This window comes from Suricata suricatta, chromosome 9 (genome assembly GCF_006229205.1).
Source record: "Suricata suricatta isolate VVHF042 chromosome 9, meerkat_22Aug2017_6uvM2_HiC, whole genome shotgun sequence".
Taxonomy (NCBI): Eukaryota; Metazoa; Chordata; class Mammalia; order Carnivora; family Herpestidae; genus Suricata; species Suricata suricatta.
The window spans coordinates 113,340,121-113,355,911 of record NC_043708.1 but is presented as its reverse complement, the minus strand read 5'-3'; the positions used below and the strand labels follow the sequence as shown (position 1 = coordinate 113,355,911).

The window sequence follows — 15,791 nt, the reverse complement described above, 5'->3', positions numbered from 1 at the left end:
GAATCTTACCAAGTGAGGAGAAGATTGTGGGCCAGGCCCGTAATGGGCATGACACTAAGTAGAGGGGGCAAAGGCAGCTCAGGACAGTCCACAGGGAACTGATAATAGAAATGTGGTACTGCAAACTGCAGAAACCTATGTTGCAGTTAGAAGTAACAGAAGAGAGGTTCAAGAGTGACATGGACAGATTTAAAACAGATAAATGAAAAAAGGAATAGAACAAAGTTTGGCACATGGGATAATACCAGTACATAATTTCAAAACAGAATATACCAAACAACAGAATATATTTTATAAGAACCCAACATATGTGAGAATACAGGTATCAAATACATTAGAACAATGCCTATAATTTGGCTGGGAGGAAAAGGGAAAGGGGAATGAGAATCAGAAATAGCAGAAGAGAATATATAAACCAAACTAAAAGTTCTCCATGGACTAGTGATGATGATGTGCTCTGATAAAGGTCCAATAAACAAATTAAAAAGAAAAAGTAAGCCAGAAAATCATTAGGATGCTAAATCAGCTTTAACTACTTTGTCTATGTGGCAAGGTTTAAGTACAGTGAACAGAGTCTGGGGTTAGTTTTACAGTTACATGACCACAGAAAAAGTAATGTAACTTTAAAGTTACTAATTTTAGCAAAGTTAAACCTTCTCTACTAAAAAAAAATTTTTTTAGGACTATGAAAGTTCTCAGAACAACAACAAAAAAAACCAAAACAGAATTTCACTCTAACTTTTCAACATTAATTTTTTTTTAAAGCAAGGGCTTTTATTGATTTATTTTTTAATTTTTTATGTTTTTTATTTACTTTTGAGAGACAGAGAGAGACAGCATGAATAGGAGAGGGTCAGAGAGAGACGGAGACACAGAATTTGAAGCAGGCTCCAGGCTCTGAGCTAACTGTCAGCACAGAACCTGACTTGGCGCTCGAACCCACGAACCGTGAGATCATGACCAGAGCCGAAGCTGGACGCTTAACCGATGAGCCACCCAAGCGCCCCTCAACATTAATTTTTTAGTTCCACTTCTTAGACACTATAGAAGAAAGATCTACTAATGGTTTAAAAATATTTGGGGCACCTGGGTGTCTCAGTCGGTTAAGCAGCTGACTTTGGCTCAGGTCATGATCTTGAGGTTTGTGAGTTCAATCTGCACTGGGTTCTGAGCTGACAGCTCAGAGCCTGGAGCCTGTTTCGGATTCTGTATCTTCCTTGCTCTCTGCCCCTCTTCTACTTGCGCTCTGTCTCTGTCTCTCAAAAAATGAATAAAAATGTTAAAAAACAATTAAAAGAAAATATTTATGAGGATGGCAGAGTTTACCAATATCTTAAGCTGCACAGAACCCATTCCCAAAGCTTGCCTGTCCTTCTAAAGAATTCTCGTATGAGAAAATGATGCCAGCATCTGAGAACACATGGTACCTTTCCAGCTGACACGAGGCCCCAATTTTCTGTTTGGATCTTGTTCTTCTAAGGGTGTCCTGTCCACTTGAATCCCAGAGTCTTCTCTACTTAAGGGCTGTTGATCATCTTCGTCTTCACTTTCTTCAGACCAGTTCTGATTTTTTAAACAGAAAAATAGGGAAATAAACCTACCTTTAGAGCATATAGTGACTAGAGCTACTTAGATGAAAGGATTAACGAAATTTCAAAAGAAAAGCAAAAACTAAACCAAATGACACTTTTTTCTAAATGTCTTGAAAGTTACTATTAAAGCACGGAATTATTTTTGGTGGCAAAGCCCCCAAGAGTCACAGCTTCTAAAAGAATACTTACATTCATTCCATTCAACTTTTTAATACTATTCAGTGCAAAATCTTAATAACTCTTCGATAATAAACTACTCTAATGAAAAGTATTCCTGTTTTAGTTAAGTTGCTCTAGGGTGGAAGGAACCATAAAAATAATATATCACTTGGCATATATTTATATTTACAATAGCAAAACTATTGCCACTTACTGGTGTGTCTACATTCAGATTAAGGTCAGTTTCTTCACCTTCCATCAAGTATTTTCCCCAGTCAAAATCATCTTTCTTTTCTAAAATGTAACAGAAGAATATCATCAGTTTGATAAAAAATATGTGTGTATGGGGGGAAACCCAAAACTATAGGGAAAAAGTCTAACAAAACTCAAATAAAATGCACTCAGGAAACAAAAGTTCAAAAATATCAAAACATACAATAAATTAATATTCTAATACATTTTTAATTTTAATTTCTTTATCTTCAAAATTGATTCTCTTTATACAACTGAAAGTAGTTTAACTTACAAAGTCAGAATTTATATTTTAAATGAGGATCTGCAATTGCAGTTGCATCCAAAGCAACAAATATTTTAGTTTCATAGATTTTCACAACTTTTTATAAAACCTCAATGTCTGGTAATAAAACCAATTTCACTTTTGTTACATATTAAAGCATTTGGTAACATACCCACTTCTTTATCTCTTGGTGTTTCCACATAATTGCTGTTGGAAGGAGAATCAGACAGACACAGAAGAAGTGACAGTATGGAATAATGCGCATCTGTCTTTAAAACAAAAAATGAATATAAATCACTGAGGTTTACCATGTTTACCCATGTCAGCTGTGTCCCCAATATTTTTCCTAATTTGAGAAAACATGAATTATATCTAAATAAATCCTAATCGCTAAACCTTTATAATAGTTCAAATGTGTACATATAAAGAATCTGTCAAAAATGCATTACATGAATGCTAATGAGAAATTGTCAGAAAAACCTAAACTGAGGGAGGGACGTGTTACTAAATAACTGACCTGTGCTTTTCAAAAATGTCAAGGTCAAGATAAAGAAAGGCTGAGGAACTATTCTAGATCAAAGGACAATGATTAGTGAACCTGAACAAAGGGTACACTGGATTTCCTTTACTTTCTTCAAATTTTCTTTAAATTTTTAAAAAACAAATTATTTTTTTAAAAGTCTTTAAAAAGTTACCAAAAAAAAAAAATACCCCCAAATATGTTAAAAGTCATAAACAGTGCTGGAAAGAAGAGTGGATTAAATTCAAGGAAGGTAAGTCTCTGATGCCTAAAGACCATGTGAGCTCTTCCTATTGTATGTTCTATACAAATCTTCCACAACTTAATGGGGTTACATCCCAATAAAGCCATTTCAAGTTGAAAAGACTCTAAAGTGAAAATGCGTTTAATACACCTCGACTGCTGAACATCAGAGACTGGCCTATCCCTTTTTTTTTTTAAGTAATCTCTACAACCAACATGAAGCTTTAACTCAAGACCCCAAGATCAAGATTCCATGCTCTACTGACTGAGTAATCTAGGCACCCCATGTCTACCCTATCTTAAACATGCTCAGAACACTTACATTAGCCTACAATTGGGCAAAATGATTTTACACAAGCCTATTTAATAATAAAGTGCTAGGGTGCCTGGCTGGCTCAGTCAGTTGGGTGTCTGACTCTTGATCTTGGCTCAGGTCTTGATTTCAGAGTTGTGAGTTCAGGCCCCCACAATGGACTCTGTGCTGGATGTAAAGTATACTTAAAATAATAAAGTGCTGGATATCTCATGTAATTTATTGAATACTGAACTGAAGGTAAACCAGAATGGCTGTATGGGTACAACCCATTCAAGTAAGTGTATGTTAAGTGCACTAGTTGTTTACCCTCATGAGCACCTATGTGACAGAGCTGTGGCTCAGTGTCATTGCCCAGCATCACCAGTATCCTACTGAATATCACTAACCTAGGAAAAGATCAAAGTTCAAAATCTGAATTTTTAATTTTTTAAAAGTTTATTTATTTATTTATTTTGAGAGAGAGAGGGAGAGGCAGGGAGGGGCAGAGAGATGGAGAGAAAGAGAGGGAGAGAGGGAGAGAGGGAGAGAGGGAGAGGGAGAGAGAGAGAGAGAGAGAATCCCAAGCAGGTTCTGCACTGTTAGCGCAGAGCCTGATGTGAGGCCTGAACTCATGAACCACAAGATCATGACCTAAGCTGAAACCAAGAGTTGGATACTTAACCGACTGACCCACCCAGGCACCCCTCAAAATATGAATATCTACTGAATGCCAATTGCTTCTGTGTCACTGTAACTCAGCCACCATTTATAGTGCCTTGTATATTTCTTCATAATGTTCATCATAATTATAATTAAATAACTATTAAACTATTTGGGCAGTGATGATTATGTCTTGTTTATTCTGTATTCCTACCACCTAGTATGATGCCAGGGACACAGTAAATACTTGCTAAACTTTCCTAGGAATGCCTAGACAATACATCACTAATAAAGACTGCAAAGAGCTGCCCTTTTCTGATAATTTTTCAACTGCCTGGAAATGCCTGAATTCCTTTACCAAGGAAAAGAATTTTTAGACCACAGAGAAAAGTGGTCTAAAATATAAATACTCGAAGGAAAAAAAAAAGACCCTCTCACTATATAAATCTGTTATTTAGTAATAACTGCTAATACTACATTGGTTTTTTTTCTTTGTTTTTTTATTTTGGATGTCATGCACCTATTGAATAAGATAAAAGTTACCAGTGGCAGAGGAAAGAAGTGTATGCAGAAAAAGAGTACACATTGAACCCTTGTGGACCTCCCTACTTTGCTAAGGATCGGAGTATTGACCTGTTGTAGTGAAAGGATGCACAAAAGTAACTTTTGGTCATGGGAAGAGGACCTGAATGATGCCATTCCTCCACTCCTAGATCTTGTTCATTTTTTGAGTAACATCTATAAAGGAACTTCTCCCTGAGAGGACTCATTAATTGAGTTTATCACTAACAAATTAACATTTAGCACTAATGGCCAAAATGTAGCTTATCAACCAGCTATATATCATACTTTGACTAAAATTACTAGTTGTAGCAAAGAAAAAGAAGACTGCTAAGAGTGAGGACTCTGGCACTTACATTTAGAAGATATGAATATTTTCTTAACTTTAAAAATATACCATATGTTTTTACTCATAGGTCTAACAGGAGAACCTAACAGGGAACCATGAGAAGGGAAAAAAGGGGGAAAGAGTTGGGGAGAGGGAGTGAGGCAAATTATGAGAGACTTTTGAATGCTGAGAACAAACTGAGGACTGAAGAGGGACGGGGGAAGAGGAAGGGGGCTGATGGTCATGGAGAGGGGCACTTGTGGGGAAGAGCACTGGGTGTTACATGGAAACCAACTTGGTAATAAACTATTTAAAAAAAAAATATATATATATATAATTTAACTTGTTCTTTTATGCCATGCCTTCTTTACATAAAAGATGAAGGTATATGCCCCTAGTCTGTTTTCTGAAGCCCTGCAGTCCCTGCTACTCTGTAGAAAGTCAGTGAACACATGCATATATATGATTAAAGAAGCAATCCCATGTGTTGTTCTAATGTATCAGAGGTGGTCTTGAATCTCAAATTTAGGGATAACATATATTTCACTTTCACATTCTTTAAAACTCAAAACTATGAAGAATTAGTTCAAGTGGGGTTTTAAAAGTACATCAAAGTCTTTGCTTACTTTTCTAAGAAGAGCTAACTCCAAATTCTCTTTTGCCAAATATCATTTAGAGCCTGGAAGTGGTAAATGGCCATTTACTGAGTACCTCCCATGAATACTATGTATCCTTCTTTATAATAGGTAGTGAGGTTAGATATTCACTGCTGGCATGATTGGAGCAATGTGGTCTTCAAATACTCTCCTCTAAAACTGAAAGCTAGACAAAACTACCAGACAACCATTTCAGTGCTCTCAAGGGAGTATGAACATACAAATTCTGAGAAGAATTAATCCATGAAAATGATCTCAGGGAAGAACTATGGGAGTTTGTGGCATATGTGCCTGGAGCTATTTCACTCTTTCTACCTCTATCAGTTGCAGTTCAATCAGGATAGACAGGAAGTGAAAACCAGCAGCTTTGCTGCTGTTGATGGAAAAACCTCACTGGAATCAAAGAGCTGTGAGCTAAAGTGCTAAATGCAGTGGCAAATGAAGTGGGGAGTCCGTGGTTGCGGTCCTGTGTGGAGCAAGTAGCCAGCTAGCAGAACAGTTGAAATACTGGAAGCAAGACAGCCAAAGGGGTATGCTAAGCTCTTCATGTCTGGAGTTGACTATACGTTGTGCTGTACACAGCAGAGACTGGAGTGGACCCAAACCACTCATACATCCTTGGGATGGACCATGAATTCATGCAACAAGAAGATGAGAGACAACTAACACAAAATAAAAGCCAGGCCTTAAGTACACTTCTCAATCCACAAATAAATCAGATTAACAACCAAAGATCATTTACTATAATACATCATAGGTTATGAACTAAAAGTCTGTCCCCCTCAAATTCGTATGTGGAAACTCTAACCCCGAGTGTGATGGTATTTGCAGATGGGGATTTCAGGAGGTGATTAGTTCATAAGGGTGAAGAACTGGTCCAACGGGACAAGAAGAGCTCTCTCTGCCATGGGAGGACACAGGGAGAAGGTGGCCATCGATGAGCCAGGAAGAGTCATAACCACCAAGTGAGTCAGTCAGCACCTTATTCTTTAGTCCTCCCAGACTCCAGAACCATGAGAAAATAATTTTTTTGTCTTTTTAAGCCACCCAATCTATGGCAGAGCTGTTATGGCAGCCTGAGCTAAGACCTCATGTTAATATAACATAAAGCCAAAAACATAAGATTATCTGAAAAATGCAGAAAGAAAGTTGACAATATCCAAAGCTTAATCATGATAAAAACTCTCAACAGATTAGGAATAAAAAAGAGTATCTTTGAAATGATAACGGGTATCTATGAAAAACCTACATTAACATCATAATTAAGGGTTAAAATGGAAGCTTTTCCTGTACGACTGAGAACAAGGCAAAAATGTCCATTCTATTTAGCACTGTATTGGAGCTTCTGTCCAGTGTAAAAAGCCAAAAAATACTTCACTCTGGAAAGGAAGAAGCTAAACTGTTTTTGGAGATGACCCTAATATACAAAATACTAAGGAATCCAGATGACAATTACTAGAATAAATAAGTTTAGCAGGGCTAAATATACAAAAAATATATAAGTGAATTAACATTTTAATATGCTAGCAATAAGCAAACTGCAAATGAAATTAAGAATACAATTTCATTCATAACACTATCAAATAGAAAATATTCAGAATACACGTAAATGAAATGAGGGATTTGTACATAGAAAAAAATTGCTGAGAAAAATGAAAGATGATCTGAATAAATGGAGAGTTCATATTCATGGATTAGAAGACTTAGTATTGATAAGACCATGTAGTAGTTTCCAAAGGCTGCCACAACAAATGCCACAAATTACATGGCTTGAAACAAAGGAATTTATTTTCTCTCCTTTCTGGGAGCTAGAAGTCCAAGATCAAGTTGCCCGCAAAGCCATGCTCAATCTCAATGCTTGAGGGAAGAATCCTTCCACGGATAGGACTTGGACATATGTTTTCTGGGCACACAATTCAACCAACAATGGCACTACCTCCCAAAATGATCTACCAATTCAACGCAAACCCTTGCCAAATTCCAGAAGGCTTTCTGCAGAAATTTAGTGGGTCCTGAAATGTGCATGGAAATTCAAAGGGTCGATAATATACAAAACAGTTTTGAAAAAGAAAAAAGTTGTAGTACTTATATTACCTGCTTCTAAAACCCCAATAAAGCTATAGTAATAAACACAGTATGGTATTTGTGTAAGGATAGGCATATAAATTAATGAAGCAATTCAGAGTCTAGAAATAAATCCTTACATTTATGTTCATATTGTTTTTGACAAAATTGCCAATACAATTCAATAAGTAAAGAATACTCTTTTCAACAAATGGAGATGGGACAATCAAATATCGGAAGGCAAAAAAACCCTTTAACTTAGATCCTTTCCTCACAACAAAAAGAACAACTAACTCATAATGGATTATAAATTGAAATACAAGTGCTTAAACTTCTAGAAGAAAACACAGGGGAAAAGCCTTTAGCTTTGGGTTAGGCAAAGGGTTCTTAGACATGATACTAAAAGTACAAGTCATAAAAGAAAGAAATAGATAAAATGAACTTCATTAAAATGAAAACCATTTAAACGTCAAAAAAAACCCAAAACCCACCACTAATAAAATGAAAAGACAAGCTAGGGACTTGTATTTGTATTTGTAAACCATTTTTCTGAAGAACTTATGTAAGAAACAAACACTGATGACTCAGTAAGAAGACAAGTAATCAAATTTAAAAACAGGAAAAGACTTTAACAGACATTACCAAAGATATATAAATAGCTAAAAAGCACATTAAAAAAATGCTCAACCTTTAGTTATTAGGGAAATGTAAATCAAAACCATAATGATGTATTACTACATATTTTCTACAATGCCTATAATATAAAAGAGAGATAAAAACAAGTATTGGCAAGGATGTGGAGAAACTGGAACCTTTTATACATTGCTTGGAGAAATATAAAATGATACAGCCACTTCGGGAAATAATGCTTACCATGTAAACCAGTAATTCCACTCCTAGAAATATGTCCAAAAAGAGTGAAGACTTATGTCCGCACACAGCTTCTACAAGAATGTTCACAGTAGTTCATTATTCATGCTAACTCAAAACTGGCAACAATCCTAATGTCATCCACTGGTGCGTAAGTAAAATGTGGCTTATCCATACAATGGATTTATGTATGTAGCATTAATTTTAGCAACTAATATAAATAGAATATGGACACATACTACAACATGAATGAAACTCCAAAACAGTATGAAAGCAGCACACAAAAATTGTATATTGTGTGAACTCATTTACATAAAATGTCCAGGAAAGGCAATTTAAAAAATAGAGCAGGGGCGCCTGGGTGGCTCAGTTGGTTAGGTACCTGACTTCAGCTCAGATCATGTTCTCACGGTTTGTGGGTTCGAGCCCGCGTTGGGCTCTGTGCTGACAGCTTGGAGCTTGGAGCTCGGAGCCTGGAGCCTGAAGCCTGCTACGTATTCTGTGCCTTCCTCTTTCTTTGCCCCTCCCCCACTTGTCTCTCTCTGTCTCTCAAAAATAAATAAATGTAAAAAAGAAAAATAGAGCAAACAGATTAGCAGCTGTCTGGGGTTGGGGTGGGAGCAGGCACTGACTGCAAATGAGCTTGAGGGAAACTTTTGGGGTAATGGAAATATTCTAAAACTGGATTGTGGTTACATAACTACATATTTACTAAAACTGGTGAAATGCACATTCGCAGTGGATAGATTTTTATGGTATGTTAAGGCATATACTGATAATGCTAAAAAAAAAAAGTATGAAGTTCAGAAATTAAGATTGTGAGTAGGGCGACCCTGGGCTTTCCTAGTCCCTCAAACACAGGTATATTGAGATCAGATCACTTGGAACACCTAGGAAATCAATCTGCAGAGTGGCAGAAGGATCTTCATGGTTGGAGGGAGACAGCATGGCAGGTGCAAAGTACATGGAAGTGAACTGGGTGAAACAAAAATGGTGATGCTATGGAGGGGAGGGAATGCTATCTGTGGAGAGACAAAAAGGCAAGAAAAAGAGACGGGATGAGAGAGTGAGGTACTGGTTCATGTAGAGGAAAAACCTCTCTGGACCACAGGCCAGGGAACAAGAAGTACTGAGTGTCAGAGATTTTTTTTTTTTTTTTTGCAAACAGTGTTTGGAGCTCAGACTCTGAGGTTTTGGAAGTGTGCAACATTCTCCAGAGTGGAGCTATGGCGTGCACTTCTTGGGAAAAAGATGCTGCTGCCCTGGAGTGCATAACGTGGTGGAGGGATCTCTGGGGCATGTTGATAGAGAATATTCCCCTTCCTTGAGTACTTCTGGAAGAAGGTATATTGCCTCCCCAAGGACAAAAGACCCTGCAGGCACTAGCAAAAGGCCTTTCATCAGCAAGGAACATAGGTGCAGCCAGAGAGAATATAACCTTTGCTGCTTTTAGCAGTGCTATACCCTAGATTCTGCATAATGCACAGGCCTGGGACTGTGTTTCAGGGACAAAAGACTTTAGACACAGAACAGGAGGTGGTGAGTCAGCATGGTTGCATGTCCTTTAAGACTTCAAGTTTTGAATCCCAGCTGCACAATTTTGGAATCCCAAAGAAAAAACACAGCAGAGCTGTGGTGCAGGGCAAGCTGACTGCCCTCACTGTTCTGTGAGGGTGGCCCAAACAGTGTGGGGTGTGCAACCCTCTGTCTAGCGATGAGAGATTGGAGTGGTGCCATTTTCCCACATACCAACACAGTAGGACTTTGGAGGGCACCATTGCAGCCTCCAGTGAAGGCAGGCTCTACCTACACCAAACCTCCCCCCACCCCTGTGACTGGCAACTGCTTGCTCAGGCAAGACTAACTCTGAACCAAGGCAGTGGACCTCTCCTCTAGAAGGCCAACACAGCCAGCACCCTGCATGCACCAAGTGTATTGAAAATTGAGTGCTTCAAAATGACAACTGTAGTTCTGGTGGGAACAGGGCCAGGCATAATATTTTTCTTTCTTCCTTTTTCGTTTTGGGATCAGGGTCATAGTTTCTTTCTTTCTTTTTTCATTTTCTTTTCTCTCTCTCTTCTTTCTTTTTCAACATTACTTTGGCTATTTGGGATCTTTTATGATTCCATACAAATTTTAGGATTGTTTGTTCTAGTTCTGTGAAGAATGCTGGTATTATTTTGATAAGAACTGAATTGAATGTGTGGATGGTGTTGGATAGTATAGACATTTTAATAATACAGTATGTGTTCTTCCAATACACAGGCATTAAATGTTTTTTCATTTCCTTGTATCGTCTCCAGTTTCTTTCAGAAGTGTCCAAAGGTTTCAGCATATAGATCTTTTACCTCTTTGGTTAGGTTTATTCCTAGGTATCTTATGGTTTTTGGTGCAATTGTAAATGGGTAAATTGTACCTGGGATACACAAAAAATAAGTGCAAATCGATGAAAGACCTAAATATAAGACAGGAAACCATCAAAATCCTACAGGAGAAAACAGGCAGCAACCTCTTTGCCTTTGGCTATGGTAGCTTCCTACTAGACAAACAAGCGAAAATGTATTGGGACCTTATAAAGATATATCTTATAAAGATAAAAACTTCTGCAGTGACAATCAACAAAATTGAAAAGCAACCAACAGAAAGGGAGAAGATATTTGCAAATGACATATTGGATAAAGGGTTAGTATATAAAATCTATAAAGGAACTTAACAAATTCAATATCTAAAAAAATCCTGTGAAGAAATGGGTAGAGACATAAATAAACATTTTTCCAAAGAAGACATCCAGATGGCTAACAGACAAATGAAAGCCACAAATCAAAACACCCCACAAATCAAAACCTCACACCTCTCAGAATGGCTAAGATTAACAACACAAGAAACAACAGATATTGGCAAGGATGTAGAGAAAGGGGAATCCTTTTGCACTGCTAGTAGGAATGCAAACTGGTGTAGCCACTCTAGAAAACAGTATGTAGGTTCCTCAAACAATTAAACATAGAACTACCCTACAACCCAGCAATTACACTTCTAGGTATTTATTCAAAGGATACAAAATGCTGATTTGAAGGGACACGTGGACCCCAATGTTTATAGCATTGCTACCTACAATAGCCAAATTATGGAAAGGGCCCAAATATCCATCGACTGATGACTGGATACAGAGGATGTGGAATATACATAAAATGGAATATTACTCAGCAATCAAAAAGAATGAAATCTTGTCAACTGCAACAACATGGATGGAACTAGAGGGTATTACACTAAGCAAAATAAGACAGTCAGAGAAAGACAGATATATGATTCACCCATAAGTGGAATTTAAGAAACAAAACAGATTAACATAGGGGAAGGGAAGCAAAAATAAGATAAAAACAGAAAGGGAGGCAAACCATAAGAGACTCTCAATTACAGAAAACAAACAGGGTTACTGGAGGTGCAATGGATGGGGGATGGGCTAAAGAGGCGATGGGCATTAAGGAGGAAAACTGTTGGGATGAACACTGGATGTTACATAGAAAAGAGATGAATTTCTGGGTTCTACTCCTGAAGCCAATACTGCACAGTAAGTTAACTAACTTGAATTTAAATAAATAAAAATTTTTAAAAAGTATGAAGTTATTGCTATGTAAGGAATAAACTTAAGAATTCCTGGGTTAACAAGGCTTAGGATGAAAGCATCCAAGATTAGATAAAAATGGTGAAAGTGCCCCCACTATAGACGAGAGGCATAGAAATAGGAAGCCACAAGATGAAAGCATCCAATATTAGGTAATTAGGGCAGAAGTGCCCCAATATAGTATAAAAGCAGAAAGTTGCTTTCACAGGAGGAAGGACCAGAAGAGTTAAACAGGTGTACAGGGTTATACACTGCAGCAGGGTGAAGTTACCTGGAGGGGAGCTAATTAGCAAAAGAAAGGTGCCTTGTTGTCCTGGAGGGAGCATGCTCTCTCTCTCTCATCCCCTAGGCAAGCTAAGATAAACAGATACTGCCATACACAGCCATCTGCCAGGTGCAGGGATTTTGTTTTGTATTGACCCAAACCCCTAACACTGCATATCTTTGAAATTCCCTTTCTCTCACACATGTGAGTTAACGTTCACAGTTTCATTGTCTCTTTGTGAATGTCCATCATGCTTGTAAGCCTTCTGATCCTAATAAAAACGGTGCAAGGACCCTTACTCATGGCTCTTGACTCCTCCTGGATGTTAGTCTCTTTTGCATCTGCTCTCTTGCTGGACAAAAGAGAACTCCAGACTCAGAGTCTACGATGCTGCTACACTGCAACAGCTTTATGGAAGACGCCACAGCAAGGGGGAAAATGGCAACCAATTCTGAATGTAGGTGCTGCAAGAGTGGAGGGCAGTTAGGGAGAAGATAGGATTGTACAGATTTTTTTTCTACACATATTTATTGTCTACTCTGTTCCAGATGCCTGATAATAAATCAGATATAGAACCCTAAACCTGTAAAACTCACATGTTAAAGGGAGAAATACGAAACAATAATGAACATAATAACATACTGAAATACAGAGTATCAATAGAGACAATACTTGGATTTAATATTAAAGGATGAGATTCCTCAGGCAGAAGAGACAGGTAAGGACAGTTCAAGTACAGGACATAGGACATGCCACAGCAGAGCAAGGGAATGTGGTTCCCCTGGTCTCAGGAAATATACAGAAAAATCACCAGATATGGCAATGAAAAAGTCAAAGTAGGAATCAGAAGTGAAACTATTTTATTTAATTATTCTGTATAAGTTAGGCATTTTCATTGGTTCAAATGAGATGGAGATTAAGGCATTTGTCTTGCCAAAATAACTACAGTAATAGTACCTACTGAACATGGTCTTTATGGGACTAACAGGGCCTGGCATACATTAAGTGTTCTAATAATGTTTGCCATTATTTTTTTTATTAGTATGATGTTGTTATAGGGTCTAAATTATTAAATTCTAGGGGGAGGAGCCAAGATGGCGGAGAGGAAGGGAGCTCTGTAAACTTCGTCTGCCCCATAGATCGAACTGAGAAGGACATTACCCTCATCTGCAAGAGCGGAAGGAGAAAATACGGACTCCAGAAGAAAGAGAACCTAAAGGATACCTGAGTGAGTGAGTGCGAACTGGGGAGATTGGAAAACGGGCCAGCCCAAGACGGGCAGGGGAGGTGCCCCAGCCCAACACGGGGCAAGTGCACGGAGCCGGAGAGACAAAGGGAAGAGACGGAGAAACTCTACACGCTCATAGTACTGTCTCTGGGGAAGAGGTAAAGCACGCTTAACCACGCTTGAAGAGAGAAGCTCACTCCACAGATAACTGCTGGGCAGCCTAAATCCCGAACCCAGGTGGCGCGCAAGGGAAGGAACAGCTTTCAGCCCTGCACCATCTTGGAGAGGAGTTGGCGACCATTGCAGCGGCGGTGTCAGGGGTGCTCACTTCGACCTCAGTTTTGGGAGTGGGAGCACGCACCTCATTTCCACGGCGCATCTCGCCCCCAGCATTTGGCCGCGTGAAACCTGAATCCCGGGTGCCAACAGGGAAAAAATAGCCCCCACCTCTGCGTGATCCCGGCAGAGAGTCAGCGGTGGTGGAGACCTAGGTGCGCCCACAGGCTGCAGGAGCTCCCAGCTCATTTCCAGCAGTTCCCGGCAGCAACAACTGCGCACTCATTCCTCCCCCAAAGCTAACACGATCCCCACTGGGGGTCAGGTCTGTGACTGTGCGCATGCACTTCACCCCCTGCTGCACACCTCGCCTCAGGCAGGGGCAGCCGAAATTCCAGGCTGAGCCAAGACAAACTGATTCCTCCCCCAAAGAAGCCAGCCACCAAAGCAAAAACACCATCTGTGGTAGCATAAAAAGTGCATGGACTGGAACTTTGAACCGAGGCGGGCCTGGAAAATACAACTCTGCTCAACCGCAGCAAAAGGAGATCGGACTCATTAGAGTGGCCTAACAGTTCCTAGTTCAGCGGAGCTTGGCTTGCCGCCTATCTAATATCTGCAGACACCAAGGCAGAGCCTCTGAGAACAGCCTCCAGTGACCTACAACATCAAACCACGCCTATCCACGAGGGGGAGCGGCTGGGGTTTTTTTTGTTTGTTTGTTTGTTTGTTTGTTTTGCTTTCTTTATAATTTTTTTCTTTTATTTCTTCATTTTCTTTCTTTTCGCCTTTTTCTGTACGTATTTTTTATTACTTTTTTTTTTACTTAAATTTTTTACTCCTTATTTTCCTTTCTCCTTTCTCCCATTTTTGTTTTGTTTTTTTTTCTAACCTTCTTGCAATCCAGATATATCCTCCTATATCTCATCCTTACCTCTCCCCTCAACTGGTCATACACTTTTAGACTGTCCACTGTCCTTTATTGTCTCTGCCCCCCTTTATTTTTTTTCTTTTTCTTTTTCTTTTCTTCTTCTCCTCTTTTCGTCTCTTTCCTCCCCATTCTCTTTATTTTCTCTCCCCTTTTTAATATGTTTGTTTGTTTGATTTGTCTGTGCATTTGTGTGTTACTGTTCCCTCTGTGTTTGTCTGTCTGTTTTCCTTCTTAGGGCTACACCAAGAAACAAGCCAAAGTGTGCATGACACCCAGTCCCAAATATTGCTGAGTAGGGAAATAAAATATTCAAAGTCACAACAAGAGAAACTGAGAGACACCATTAAAAGAATATTTCCTGAAACGACAGGCCTTGGACAGTCAATAAGCCTCCTTTAACAGAGAAATACTAACAGGTGCACAGCGCTCAACGAGCTTTCTAAAGGTGACAAGAGACAGAAAAATAGCAGAAATGACAAAACGAAGGAACTCTCCCCTGAAGAACCTCCAGGAGGAAGTCACAGCCACAGGACTGCTCAAGGCAGATCTAGACAACATACCAGATCAAGAATTTAAAAAACTTGTCATAAAATTAATCACTGGGGTTGAGAAAAGCATCAAAGAATCAACTGAGACAATGACTAGGCACTTTGAAAATAGGTGTGATGAGTTAAAAAAGGCTATAGAAGAGGTGAACAACAAACTGGAGGCAGCCACCTCAAGGATTGACGAGGAAGAGAGAAGAATAGGTGAATTAGAAGATATAGTTAGAACAAAAGAGGAAGCTGAAAAAAAGAGAGAGAAATTAATCCAGGAGCAAGAAAGGAGAATTCAAGACCTGAGTGATACAATCAAGCGGAACAACATCCGTATCATAGGAATTCCTGAAGAGGAAGACAGAGAGAAAGGGCCTGAAGGGATACTAGACCAAATTATAACTGAGAATTTCCCAAATCTGGGAAAAGAAATAGACATTCAAATTCAAGAGGCACAAAGAACCCCCT

At 38.9% G+C, this 15,791-nt stretch overlaps 1 protein-coding gene across 6 annotated transcripts in view; it reads right to left on the bottom strand.

Moving 5' to 3' along the window:
- The window catches only part of TUBGCP5 (tubulin gamma complex associated protein 5), a 62,605-nt gene that overhangs the window by 40,674 nt on the left and 6,140 nt on the right, over window positions 1-15,791 (bottom strand). For 3 of the 6 annotated variants that reach the window (XM_029951637.1, XM_029951639.1, XM_029951638.1), the window contains exons 4-6: window positions 2,441-2,537; window positions 1,966-2,045; window positions 1,428-1,563 (exon numbers count right to left, since the gene is read on the bottom strand). In XM_029951637.1, coding sequence (XP_029807497.1) covers window positions 1,428-1,563; window positions 1,966-2,045; window positions 2,441-2,537 — 313 coding nt within the window. Of the gene's footprint in view, window positions 1-1,427; window positions 1,564-1,965; window positions 2,046-2,440; window positions 2,538-8,468; window positions 8,540-15,791 lie in introns of all 6 variants that reach the window. The other 3 variants (XM_029951641.1, XM_029951643.1, XM_029951642.1) reach the window with 3 other exon arrangements.